Source organism: Nyctibius grandis (genome assembly GCF_013368605.1).
Source record: "Nyctibius grandis isolate bNycGra1 chromosome W unlocalized genomic scaffold, bNycGra1.pri SUPER_W_unloc_2, whole genome shotgun sequence".
NCBI classification, from domain to species: domain Eukaryota; kingdom Metazoa; phylum Chordata; class Aves; order Nyctibiiformes; family Nyctibiidae; genus Nyctibius; species Nyctibius grandis.
This window is the reverse complement of record NW_027167473.1, coordinates 6,000,296-6,013,380: the sequence shown is the minus strand read 5'-3', so window position 1 is coordinate 6,013,380 and position 13,085 is coordinate 6,000,296. Positions and strand designations below refer to the sequence as shown.

The window sequence follows — 13,085 nt, the reverse complement described above, 5'->3', positions numbered from 1 at the left end:
GCTGAATTTGCCAATTTGGTTGTTCTTGTAGGGTGACACTAATTTTTTGTCCTGTCTGAAGCACAAGGTGACCTAAACTTTGCAGGCTTTACTGGAAAGGAGTCTGCCTCTGCGCTTTATTCAGCTGTGGTAGAATATATCAGTCCCATTGTAGAGCATGTGCTTTAGCTACGTGGAAAAAGATTGTGAGTAGCAAAGGGAAATTTAAAATAGAGGAAAAAAAGAAAGTTCCTGTTTTAAGTGTCATTAGTTGGGTTTAGGTGTATTTGCACAACATGGTTCTCTAAAAAAGAAATGTGACTTTCTAAAAACATCAGGCTTTGTTTTGTTATTTTGTTGGACAGGAAGTTTCTTTGCTCTCTCAGATGTTTTTACGGTGACTTTCCTTTGGTTAAAAATATTACTAACATAATTTCAGAAAAAAAAAATGCTGTTTCCCATGCATTTGAACTTCTCTAAGCCTTTCCTGTGTTCTCATATTCAAAGGGAAAACAATAATTATATCATTAAAAATGGGAATTCAGCCACGAAACACCTTTTTAAGACTGAGGCATGTCAGGCTATTTTGCCCTGTCTGAGACAACTTGAGCCAGGATTTTTGTTGTAAGCTGTTTGTAGTCGAATGCTTACACAGGGAAGAGCGATGATAATTGACTTGTTAGGTTAACGGGTCTTTTTTTTTTTAGGGTTTGTAATAATTTGCCAGAGAGGAACATTTTGAAGCAAGTAGTGGTAGGACATCCTTACTGAATCACGTTGAAGTGCTTACTTGAACTGAAAAAAAGCAGAGCCCAACGAAACAGCTCTTGCCAGCAAGTCTTGGGGATTTTTTCTCAGGGAAAAATGGTGCAAAAATGTCGTTCCCTGCACATTCATTTCTGCGTGTCATCAGTCCTCGCTGTCTCCTTTCCATCTCCCCCCCATAAGTGACCGCGATGCTGATACCTACCAGATGGTATAGGATGGGAGATGGTTGAGCAAGTGGGCACTTAGAGATGTTCTGAACTTCAGCGTTGCATGCGAATACAGATATTTGTGTACTGGGAGGTACTGTGAAAAACAGGGATACCAGGACATGTGTTTCATAATTTAGCAAGCAGTTCTAATATATATATATATATACTGACAAATACCGGGTTTATCTGATTATTATTCAGCCCTATAGTAAGTGAGATAGTTTTTATGGTGCCTTTTTTTTCCCATCCATCAATATTCCGATATTGTGCTCTTTTTCATACCTGAAGCACCTTACCATATGTATTTAGCTTGCATTTTTGAGTGGAATAGGTACGGAGGGATTTAGTGATAAATTGGGAAGATGCTGTAGATCAGCTGCAGTCCCTGGTGATGTGGCAAGCTCTGTAAAACCACTGCAGACAATGCTTCGCTATATTCAGCAATCCCCCAAAATCCAGCTGCTGTCCATGGGCCAAATTCTTCCCTCATTAACACCCAGGAGGCCCCCGGTGCCGTTTAATTCCGTACCAAAGCTTCTGTCCTGGAAAATGACTCTACCAATGCGCTTCAGATAATGGTCTCGTTAAGCCAAACCGGCTCCGTGGTTTTGTACGAACTGAGTAACTCCGGTTGCTCTAAGCTTGCTTCATTTACTTGATTGCAAAGTCTTTTAAATGTTATTGCACAGTGTTGTGGTGTGCAAAGACGTGGGAGCTAGGGGTGTTTAGCCTGGAGGAAGAGGAGGCTCAGAGGTGACCTTAGTGCAGTCTACAACTACCTGAAGGGAGGTTGTAGCGCAGTGGGAGTCGGCCTCTTCTCCCAGGCAACCAGCGATAGGACAAGAGGACACAGCCTCAAGCTTGGCCAGGGGAGGTTCAGGTTGGACATCAGGAAGCATTTCTTCTCAGCAAGGGTCATCAGCCATTGGAAGGGGCTGCCCAGGGAGGTGGTGGAGTCACCATCTCTGGAGGTGTTTAAGAAAAGCCTGGCCATGGCACTTAGTGCCATGGTCTAGTTGCCATGGTGGTGTCAGGGCAATGGTTGGACTCGATGAGCCCAGAGGGCTCTTCCAACCTGATTGATTCTGTGATGCTGTGATCCCTACTTATACGTTACACATGGAATACAAGTATGTATAACGCTGTGTCTTGGTGATCTCTGCAGCAGTGAAAGCACTAGGATGTTGCTGTGAACTGAGGTAAAGGAGGTCTCTCCAGCTCCAAGGATTCAAGAGTAAGCTGTAGAGCAGAAAATCATAAATTGAGCAAATACTCTATTCTACAAAACTCCTTAGTGGAGGAGAAAGTCCCTTCTTCCCTTTGAAATTCTTCTACTTGGTCAGTTGAAGCACTTTTTATCCATTTTCCCCATATACTAAGAACTGAAATATTTTCGTTTTACTAAAGCCTTAGAAACCCAGCAAAGACTGTGCAATTGATGGTGAAATTGTTCACTGTGAGTGTGAAAGATGGGGATCGTTAATGCAAACAAGTAACTAACCTTTAGTGATAATCAAGCAGCAGTATAATAATAATCTGAGTCATCGTGAATGAAGGGATGGGAAGAAGCAAGCAAACACCAAGAGTAAATGTGGGAAAAATTAGGTAAGAAGTGACAAAGGATTTTTTTTCTCCTGCTCACCTGAACTAGATGAGGAAAAGGAGCACAGGACCAAACCTGAAATCCTGGCTGGCCAGAGGTGCTTGAACCTCAGCCATATTTAAGAGTGCTCCATGGCCACGAAATGCTGTTAAAACCAATAAATGAACTTTGCAAGTTGCTGCTGTTGTGCTGCTACTATATTCAGTGCTCAGAAAGCACAACTGGGAAAAATCACTCCAGAAAGGTTTAAACTTAAAGAGCAATTTTAAATTATGCAGAGTGAAAAAATTAAAAAAAAACCTGGAGAACTAATACTGATGATATTAATGCACAAGGGTTGGTTGAACATGAAAAATTATTTGATAATACCTGCAAGCATTTTTGAATGGAAAAGGTCAAAGTCAAAAGAAAAACTGCTGAACGCTGTGCACAGCTATCTGAAGGCAGAAGAAATGAAACAAAAGGTTGTTTGCCATCAGATAGAGAAAATAAAATAAACAGGTTAAAATTTCTCTTGTTTTGTGCATGTGAGTGTTCTGGGAAAAAAGAAATCTCTGTGAAAAATTAAATCTCTGGGAGAGAAGTTCCTTTGTTCTCTAAAAGTCCAAATTTTTCTGCAAATACTTATGGTTGGTTAAGTAAAAAAGGAAAACAGTACCTTAGCTTGAAAACACACACGGTGAAACCCAGGGAAATTGTTTCTCTGTGTTTGCCATCAATGGGTTGCAATTTACACTTGGCATTAGAGAGAAATACTGGACGCAAATGACACGCAGAAGATTTTACAGAGAGCTGCCAAATTTCCAAAAGCCAAAGAAAGGGAGTATTTGTAGGAATTGGACAGATTATGAACAGATGCCCTGATAGTCACATGATAAGTGGAAATTTAGTTTCATAATTTGATTAAAACCAGAGGATTGAAATCACAGAAGGAAATAACCAAGAAATTATTCAGATGTGTATGCGGCATGACTTAGTTAACTTGACTTAAGTGAAAATTCATAAACTGAGGATAGAGCATGTAAGAGCAGCTGAAATCTGGATGATGAGATATAATCCTGTGTGCTGTGGTTTCACTAAAGGAAAACAGGACAGCTGCAGTTAGAAGTTTGGTGTATTTTAAAAAAATCTGAAAAAAATTACCTCCTATTCATCTGTTTCAGCAAAAGAAAACCCTTTTTTGAGGTATTTTTCCCTGCTCGGTGTTTTCAGAGGCTTTTGGATTACAGGCTTCAAGGCCATTTTCCTTTAATCCGAATTAACATTCTGGTAGTAAAACGGCAGCACTCTGTCATACTCTAATCTCACCTGTTTCTGTAACAAAAGAAAAATAAACCACCTTTTTAGAAACGTATTTTCTACCGATTAGGTCTGAAACAAATAGTTACGGGAAATTCACATGATTTTCATTTGAAAAGCAAAACTTACAGGTTTGCAATGGAAACAACATTTGTTTTTTTTCCAGGAGGGGTAATATCATATCCATATCGATATTACTTTGTCATTCTCCCTACCCAGCTTTAATTCTCTGTCTAGTTATTCAAATTTCAGTGTCTGGATTCACTAGTCGGTGACTTATTTTACAAATTGCTAGAAAGAAGATGGGATCATGTGTAACAAGACAAGCAAAAACGTTGCAATAGATAAAAAATACAGCTGTGTGGCTCAGTGTGAAAAGGGATTTTGCTCTGTTGCTTTTTTTTTTTCCCTTCTGTGATTGTTTTTAGCTCAAACTCTTTAAGGTTTAACTGGCAAACTCAATATATTATTAGCTTTGTTAATGATGAAGCAAACTGCATTGATCTGTGAGTACATGCTATAATGCAAGAATATGCCTGCAGGATATATATAGATGAGCTTAAAGATTTGCAATATAATATTATAATATAATATAATAAGAATATCTCGTGTCCTGCTTGCACCCCGAGATAACCCGGCTCTGGTACCCAGCACATACACACCCGTTAAACCCCTGTGTAAAGCCTGGGGAGGAGTTTGACAAATGTTAACACTTGGCTTTTAAGCTCATCATTTCTTAGTGGTAAATATTAACTTTGGTGCCTAATAATTCATTGCGTTTCCAAGATCCAATTTGGAGCGCGGGCGAGCTCCGAAGGCTGCGTAATCGATGGCGTTGGGGTTTGTAAACGTTTTATCTCGCTCTTTGTTGCAGGCCATTAGCAGTGTGACATGTCGTAATAAATGCCCATTGTTCCTTTTACAAGCAGCTCAGAATAACTACATATATATTTTTATCTTAGTGTTCCTCCCCGGAGTGCTTGGGGAGCACAAACCCACCTCTTTTTTCCTTCGTAAGAAGGTCTCTGTCCCACCGGAGACAAAGGGGAGGGGGCTTTGCTCTGATTTGGGTCGTTTGTTTGTGGGTTTTTTCTTTAAGAGAATGAAAAAAAGAGTCTGGGACAGTTGTGGTGAAAATTTTGGAGAAGTGTTTTTCCAAAAAAAATTCGTCTCTGTTGTAGAAAATGCTGTTTCTAACCTAGCACTTGGATTTAATTTGATGGTGAGTACACAGCGTTAATTAGGAGCGCCCGCTGCACCCAGCAGCAGGGCCACGAGCTGCCAGGGCCTGCACAGGCCGCAGGGCCTGCACAGGCCCCAGGGCCCGCACAGCCCCAGGGCCCGCACAGGCCGCAGGGCCCGCACAGGCCCCAGGGCCAGCACCGCTTGCGGGCTGCAAGCCCAGGGTGGGAGGCTCGGTACACCACGGCTCCAACAGCCACCTGCAAGGTCAAGGGCAACGCACAGCCCCGGGGAAGTGAAACTGGTGGCCCAGGGAAGCGTTGGGTCTCTCACGCAGCAAAAGGCGACCAGCCTTCAGGACTGGGACGTGCGGTTCCTTCCAACGTAATAATACAAGTTTGGGATTTTTTTTTGTTTTTTTTCCTGTAGAAACCTCTGCATCTTTTTATAGAGAGCAATGTTTGGATGAAAAAACAAAACCAACACGGGGTATGTGTATGTTTTCTGCTCCTCAAGTGAATCTTGTTTAATCTAAAATAGTTTGCAAATGCTTTTTTTTTTTCCCGAAGTCAATCTAGTAGGCTGGGTATAGGAATTGCTACAGCTGATGGCTCTAAGTCTTTCAGACTACCCGACATATGGATAAACCACGCACAGATTTAGCAGGTCTGTCTTTATGTTAAAACGTATACGTGATAAAAATATATGACTGAAGAGAATTTCTGCCGTTAGCGCCGTTTCATTCTGAACTGCTCCGAGACACTCAATAAAACCCCGTTTCTTTGCGGAGGAGATCCGTGATGAAGCCGAGAGTTTGTGCATCTATTTCTCTGCCATTATGCAAGAGACTTTGCAACCATTTTTTTGCCGGCGCAGGTGTTGTTTATTAAAAGGAGCGGAGTCATCGCAGGTGTATATTAGACATTAGCTGAACGTAAAGATATTAGCCCAAAAGTGCCTTCTGACTGGCGTTTCCTACCCGCGCATCCCCGAGAGGGCTGCGAAGGCAGATGCGTTTCAGCCCCAATCGCTCGGAGCCTGTTTGTCCATCCCTCATTTAAACCTCCCTGCGAAAAAGAAAGAGGAATATAGTTTTCGAGAATCAAAAGTTATCTTGAAATGTTTTTAGAAGTATAGTCAAGGAGTAAGGATGTTTTAATTTCTGATTTTCCAGCTCATGGCTCATATTTGACCAACTGCTTTCAGCAGAAGACATGCCACTTTGTTGAGCTATTTAGGAATCAAAAAGACTGTCTTAATTTAAAACAAGGAGCCTTTGTTTTAGTTGGTGACTGCCTTGTGAAATTTTTCAGTTCTCAGCGGGTTAACCAGGGAACAGGGGCAGAGTCATAATTGGCCTATTTAGAGTATTTTGCATGTGAATAGTGTGTTAGTGAAGCATTACTAAGTCTGTTGTGAGTGACATGGTGATTAGAATTTAGATTAGGGAAAACACATTCTGTACTTTATCAAGTACAGTAATTAGTTCAGTCAGTAAAAGTTGATTACAAGTAACGATAAAGTTAGATTTTTGGTACTTAATTTTAAAATTTCTTTATTAACTGGTAAATTTGTTCTTAATATAAATGGTAGTATCTACACCTGGTTTATTGCGTATCAGAATGATTAAAAGAACAATGTGTTCAATGCAGAGTATAATCAGGGGATTTATATATTGTGGGTAAGTTTCAACATAGTTTATAGCAAATAGAACATTACTCAGGAAATTGTTCTTCTGTCATAGTCTCTTAAAGATTTATACTTGTTCTTACGGCGTGGGGCAGCTCATGTTTGCTGCTGTTTCATGGGAACCGTAGTCCTTTCGTAGCTGAGAAAATGTTGCGTTTGCTGGGATGCATCTTGGTGGTTAATGGTACAGGCGTAAAATGGATATATTGAAAGTCCTTCGCTGCTGCTCCTCCTGCTGCTATACAATAGCGTTAATTGTTTTGGGGGTTCTGAGGTGCTCTTTTTTTCCTGATAGCGTTGCAAAAAAATATTTATAACGTATAATTTTATTTTCACGTTTTAATCACGTATTACGTGCAGATTTTTGTGTTGCAAAATCTGATGCTTTTAATTCACAGATATGAATTTTTCCCTGCACGGGGACAGACAATGAAGCTGTTTCATGCACGCTGAAACCAACCGCTCTATCAACAGCGGGATTTTTTTTCTTTTAAGTTTTATTATTGTTAAATCCATGCACTTAACTATCTTGTTTGAGGTGCAGAAACTAGATTACCTTCAAATATATTAACAGAGCTCCAAAAGTTTTTAAAACACTGCTTGAATTTGAAGAAGTAGGCAGTAAGTCTCCTTTAAATGTAAATAATCGTATTTTCAATTAATTACTTTGTGCTCTCCTGGTAAAGGAAAAGATGCTCAACTGGGAATTTCTGTAATGTCTCCTTTAAAAATTGGGCAGGTTCTCCTTTCAGTTGCTCGTGAAGGTTTCTTTACCGCGTTATTTTTAGGGACGCGAACTAGCTAATGATGAGGAAAGTCGGATTGAACATGCCCGCGCACACACGTCTATATTTTTAATCTTTTAGCAAAGTCTCCTCGGAGGTGACATGGATATTGGCAACCCAGGAGCGCTCTCCCCCACGAAGCCTGGCTCCCAGTACTATCAGTATTCTAGCAATAACCCCCGGCGGAGGCCTCTCCACAGCACCTCTATGGGTGAGTGACTTTGTCTTCAACCTTTTTTTTTTTCCTATTTCAACAAATAATTGGAGTTTCGGCCTGTTTGGCGATACTTGGAAAGAAATACAATGAGTGGCGGAGCGGACGCGCACGCCGCCGGGACTCTCGGAGGGGTTTATTTAACCTCATTGCTCCTCTCTGTCCGTGCCAGGAGCCTTAAAAAAATCCCTTTTTCAAAGCAAAGGCAAAAACAAAGGCCCTAACACTCGAGATCAAAATATGAACAGTTTTATCAGCATTTAATCAGCATTTTACTGTCGGACTTAAGAGCAGCGGCATCCACTCGGTGGTACCAAATGTGCTGCGAGGGGCAGGGCTGGGTCTGTACAAAACCTCAGTGCAATTAAAAAAAAAAAGCCTTATGAAGACATCGTTTTGTCTTTTTTTTTTCAGAAGTCCAGACAAAGAAAGTTCGCAAAGTTCCTCCAGGTTTACCATCTTCAGTAAGTACCACTCGGCTGCTCGCTCGCTTGCGCTCGGCTTTGTTCGCTTGCGGGCAGATAGCGATGAGCGTGGGGCTGCTGCCGGTCTCGGGGTTTGCGTGGTCAAAGAGGTGTGCGGAGAGGATTGGTGAGACGTGGCCGTGGGTCTGGCCCCGGGGTGCGGGGCGAACGGCTTCGTTTTCACGCGAGCTGCGGTACCTGCAGCTGGGGGTGACGCCAGGTGACAACCGCTGGCACCCAGCTGCTGCCAGAGGCATTGTGGGTTGCTCAAGGAGTAACCACAGAGTAATTACCCAGGGGTTTCCCTGATATTTGAGAGAATATCCCCGAAACCTCTTTGTAAGGAGGGTTACGGATGGCATCCAGCTACGCTGGGCACATTTTGCAGTGTTTATCGTGAGATCTTCACAGTGTTGGTGTTTCTCTTTGGTTCGGTGATGTCCTTTGTTTCGTGATCCAAATCATTATTCTCTTAGTTTTCGTGTAAAATCTCAGTGGTTTTTTTTTCCTGAAAAAGCTGTACCAAGGTGCAGTACGTCTTTTGAGAGCGTTACTTTAAAATCCATTAAGAGATATATAAAATAGTGGGTTTAAAAGAAGTGGTACGACGTTTCAGAGAGCAGCATGGCTAAAGAGTGCATTTTATTCTAGTATTTTTATTCTAATTTTTTCTCCAGCATCACTTAAAAATACATATTTTCGTATCAATATCAAATTTTCAAACAAACCACTCAAGAGGGGAGGGTTTCCCTTTCAGACCTGATAACTCTATTTGTTTTATCTCAAAATCTGGTTCTTAGGAGGAGCTGAGTGGCAGTCGATCTTGTGGAATATATAACAAATTGGCATGTGAATCTCAGATGGGTTTTATGGTTTTTACCATAAATCCAAGTACATTTGCAGTTTGCAAACTAGCGTAGTTTTAAGGCGTCAGTTATTGTAGTGACTGTGTTAAACAGGAGTTTTGTTACTGGTCACTTTATAAATAATACATTTTTAATCTAAAAAACACATATGAACATCCTAATTTAATCATTTAATTATTGTAATCTTTATAATGTTAAACAAATACGAACATAAATCTTTTCTGTAAGTTGTTGAAATATGGAAACTCTCAAATGCAACTTTCCACTAAAGTCCTAATACTATTTTTTTTTAATTAAAAATAAGTTCCCACACGTGTATTTTAAATTTATTTCACTATGTGTTTTTTGGTTCGGGTTTTTATTGGACTCCTTTCCAGCAATAGCTAATATCCTCCCCAAAGGTTTTTACGAGTACTATTAGGCTTGAACTTAGAGGGGGATTTAATTTAGATGAAACTTTAGCAGCGAGCTCGGCAGTTATCTGCGATGGCTCAGGAATTGTGCTGGGGTTTTGTGAAGTCGTTTGCAGGGGGGGCAAAAAAAAAAACCCAAAAACTGCATTTTTTATGGTTGAAAATATTGCTCTGTAGGCAGGTGAGCATCTCCGGGCATTTGTGGGGATATTTTTGTATCCGTGTTATAAAAGGCACTTTTATAAAAGGTATTGCTGAATATTTTAATCACCCCTAGCTCTGTCTTCCAAGAAGAAATAAATTAAAATAAATAAATTAAAATAAATTAAATAAAGCCCAGTAAGGTGAATACAAGAACAGTCTGGCTCTGAAGGAGAGACAGCCTGTTTGCGGTGAACCCCCAGATAGATTTGGGGCTTGATGTCTTCATATATCATGAATCACAACATCTCAGTTGAAATGCTGCTGCTGTGTGTCAAACAGAACAAATATCTTATCAAAGGTCAGATTATATTTAGGTTCTGGCTTGTGTCACACCGAACTGCCCCGATTTATGATGCTGAATGAAGTGTACGCGTTTATAAATTGACTTAACTAGATTATAATCTACTTAGTCGATAGGGTGGAAATATTGCTGTGTTTCTCTTAAAATATGTATATTAACTTGCTCTCAATGTGATTTATGCGGTGGGGATGGAGATTAATGCAGCAGCGTTTGCGAAAGCAGTTATTGTTGATTAATTCATAAGTAGGCTTATAAAAAGTTCAATGATAAATGGTAATAAATACGTTGGATCAGCTCCCCTTTATTATAAAAAACGGCTCCGAGTTTGGAAAACAAAGGGAATTAGACTGTGGAAACAATCAGAGTTGAAAAAAATAATGAAGATTTGACCGAAATTCGGCGTCGGGAAGGTGAGACTCTCTCAGGGAGGAGGTGCAGCCCAGGCCAGGCTGGGCCAGTCCTGCCCACTCTGGACCCCCATGGCCAGTCTCAGCCGCAGCTCATCACAGCAGCTATAAACTGGAGATAGGCCTGGAGCCAAGCTGGAACCAAAAGGTTGAGCTCCAGAAGCTTGGTCTGAACAGAGACGTGGGCCAGGGGTGGTTGTGTCCCGTGCCCCGGTGCCCGCCCGACACCGTGGGGACTCAGGGTGCTCCTTCGTGGTGCGTGTTGAGGTTGGCTTTGCCCAACATGTTCTGTGGAGCTTCTCCCATCTCTGAGGTTTCAGGAGATGACCCTAATTTCATTGTGCAATCGGGGTGGCTCCTCTGTACGGTCACCTCCTCACCCCTAACTCCATCCTAAGGCTTTGCTGTTCTTTTATTCTTTAACCTGAAGCCTTCATCCATTTTCATCCTTCCTGAAGGGAGGTTGTAGTGGAGTGGGAGTCGGCCTCTCCTCCCAGGCAACAATAGGACAAGAGGACACAGCCTCAAGCTTCACCAGGGGAGGTTCAGGTTGGACATGAGGAAGCATTTCTTCTCAGCAAGGGTCATTAGCCATTGGAAGGGGCTGCCCAGGGAGGTGGTGGAGTCCCCGTCTCTGGAGGGGTTGAAGAAAAGCCTGGCCATGGCACTTAGTGCCGTGGTCTAGTTGCCATGGTGGTGTCAGGGCAATGGTTGGACTCGATGAGCCCAGAGGGCTCCTCCAACCTGGTTGATTCTGGGATTTTAGCTGCCGATGGTTTAATCACATCTGACCTTTTACATTAAGTGTTGGCCAAGTGATGTGACATTTTCTGCCTTTCTTATCTTGACCAGAAAGAGTCAGGAATGAGCAAGCTGCACTGGTTTGTGTGGTTGGAAGTGTCTGTGAAGGAATGGGGCATGGAATGGGAAGTCTTTGGGGGAAAAAGTGAGCAAAGAGGGAAGGGCTTAGGTTGTAGAGGTCATGTCTGAGTGGTGTTTTTACAGGAACTTGTATCATCCTGACTTCATTTCCTCCATCGCCCAGTGCTTTCTCTTTTGGTATTATCACCTGGTAAACGTGCTATCAAGTACAGTCGTTATGATACAATATATTCATTTTCCTTCTCTGTGCACACTCTTCTCCTTTACAACTGCACCAAGGCCTCCGTGGGAAGAGCACGTGGTTGAAGTTGTGTGATCCCCGTTTATGGTAGACCCAGGAGCTGTAACCCAAACTGAAATCCCACGTCCTGCTCTGCCCCAGAGAGTGTTCAGCTCTCAACCCGTGCTGATAAATGCAGCTTTATAGGTTCGTGTTATAGTAAGAGGTCCTGGTGGTATCTAGTGAAACGGGAGGATGGTGCAGGAGTTACTCCAGCTTGCACCCTGCTGGTAGTAAACTGAGAGGTGGGATGTGCCCAGGCATCCACTGTCCCCAGGACCGGCTACAGCAAAATGGAAGGAGTAAAATCTGTGCCTGTAAAAGCAAGCGTGGCCCAGCCCTGGCGTAGCTGTTCACTGCAAAACGAGACCATGGCTCTGGCCACTGATCATGGTCACATCTTTCTGGTTTCCAAGGTTAATTTACTCTTAATAGAACTTATAGAATTTACTCTTAATAGAACCAACAGCTTTAAAATAAATAAATGGCTTAAAAATGGAGAAGAGGAGGTGATGGCTCCTCAGGTTGAACCATCTCCTTGGAAGCTGCATCTGTAGGAGCCCTTGGGGAAGATGGGCAACCTCCTGCTTGGGAAGGGGGCTTGGGGCTCAGCTCCCTTCTTCGTTCGTCAAATAGATGCGAGTGGACTTGGGGTGAAGGAACCGGGTCTGGCAGTAGGAGCTGGGCTGCACCAAGGAGCAGGATTGCAACCACAGCCTGGACAGCTCTTGAACATCATTTTGAATGTGGATACTGAAAGAGTTCTTGGGGGAAAGATTTTACAGCCAGAAGCCATGGTCTAGTTGCCAGGGTGGTGTCAGGGCAATGGTTGGACTCGATGAGCCCAGAGGGCTCTTCCAACCTGATTGATTCTGTGATTCTGTAATAAAGAGTGGGAGAAGTCAAATGTCATCTCAGTTGTGTTAAAAGAGAAGAGAGGAACTGAAAAATTAATTGATTTTGTTGACAAATCAGCACATAAAATCTGCCCAGCCGTAGTTTTAACGGCAAGAACCTCTTTCTTTCATCTTAAGGTGTCCCCTCTTCGACTGGAGACACGTATCTGCACTCGCTGGTGTGTGTATTTACAAGCGCACCAGCTCTGCCCTTGCTAGCCAGACAGAGAAGGAAGTGTGTGACTCAGTTGCACATCCTAAGGAAACACCTGCTTGGTTCCAAAAACCAAGAAAAGAGACATACTCCTGGGATGCCACCTGGAGTTCTTCCACAGCTTTATTCTGATTTCCACCGGAGAAGCCGTGGTGATTTCACTGGGAGGTGAGGAAGCACTGCTGGTGCTTTTTGGGCAGACTTTGCAGACTTCCTACCTCGAGTGAAAAAATACGTATGAATTTCCCTTCAAACATCCAACTTAAATGGGACTTGTCCAAAACAATGTCCCTGTCTTCCCCTGTGCCACCTGCTGTATCAGAAAATCGGCCAGTCCTGGGATGCCGACGTCGCTGCTGCCAGCGTCTTTAGGGACGTTTCTCCATGCTGGACCTGTTGGGTGCTTTGGAGCTTCCTGGGGTTCAGTGGT

The 13,085-nt window shown here is 42.6% G+C and overlaps 1 protein-coding gene across 15 annotated transcripts in view; it reads left to right on the top strand.

Moving 5' to 3' along the window:
- The window catches only part of TCF4 (transcription factor 4), a 189,356-nt gene that overhangs the window by 102,997 nt on the left and 73,274 nt on the right, over positions 1 to 13,085 (top strand). For 9 of the 15 annotated variants that reach the window (XM_068424368.1, XM_068424378.1, XM_068424377.1 and 6 more), the window contains 3 exons: positions 5,470 to 5,529; positions 7,596 to 7,725; positions 8,143 to 8,192. In XM_068424368.1, coding sequence (XP_068280469.1) covers positions 5,470 to 5,529; positions 7,596 to 7,725; positions 8,143 to 8,192 — 240 coding nt within the window. The remainder of the gene's footprint in view (positions 1 to 5,469; positions 5,530 to 7,595; positions 7,726 to 8,142; positions 8,193 to 13,085) is intronic. The other 6 variants (XM_068424379.1, XM_068424373.1, XM_068424370.1 and 3 more) reach the window with 2 other exon arrangements.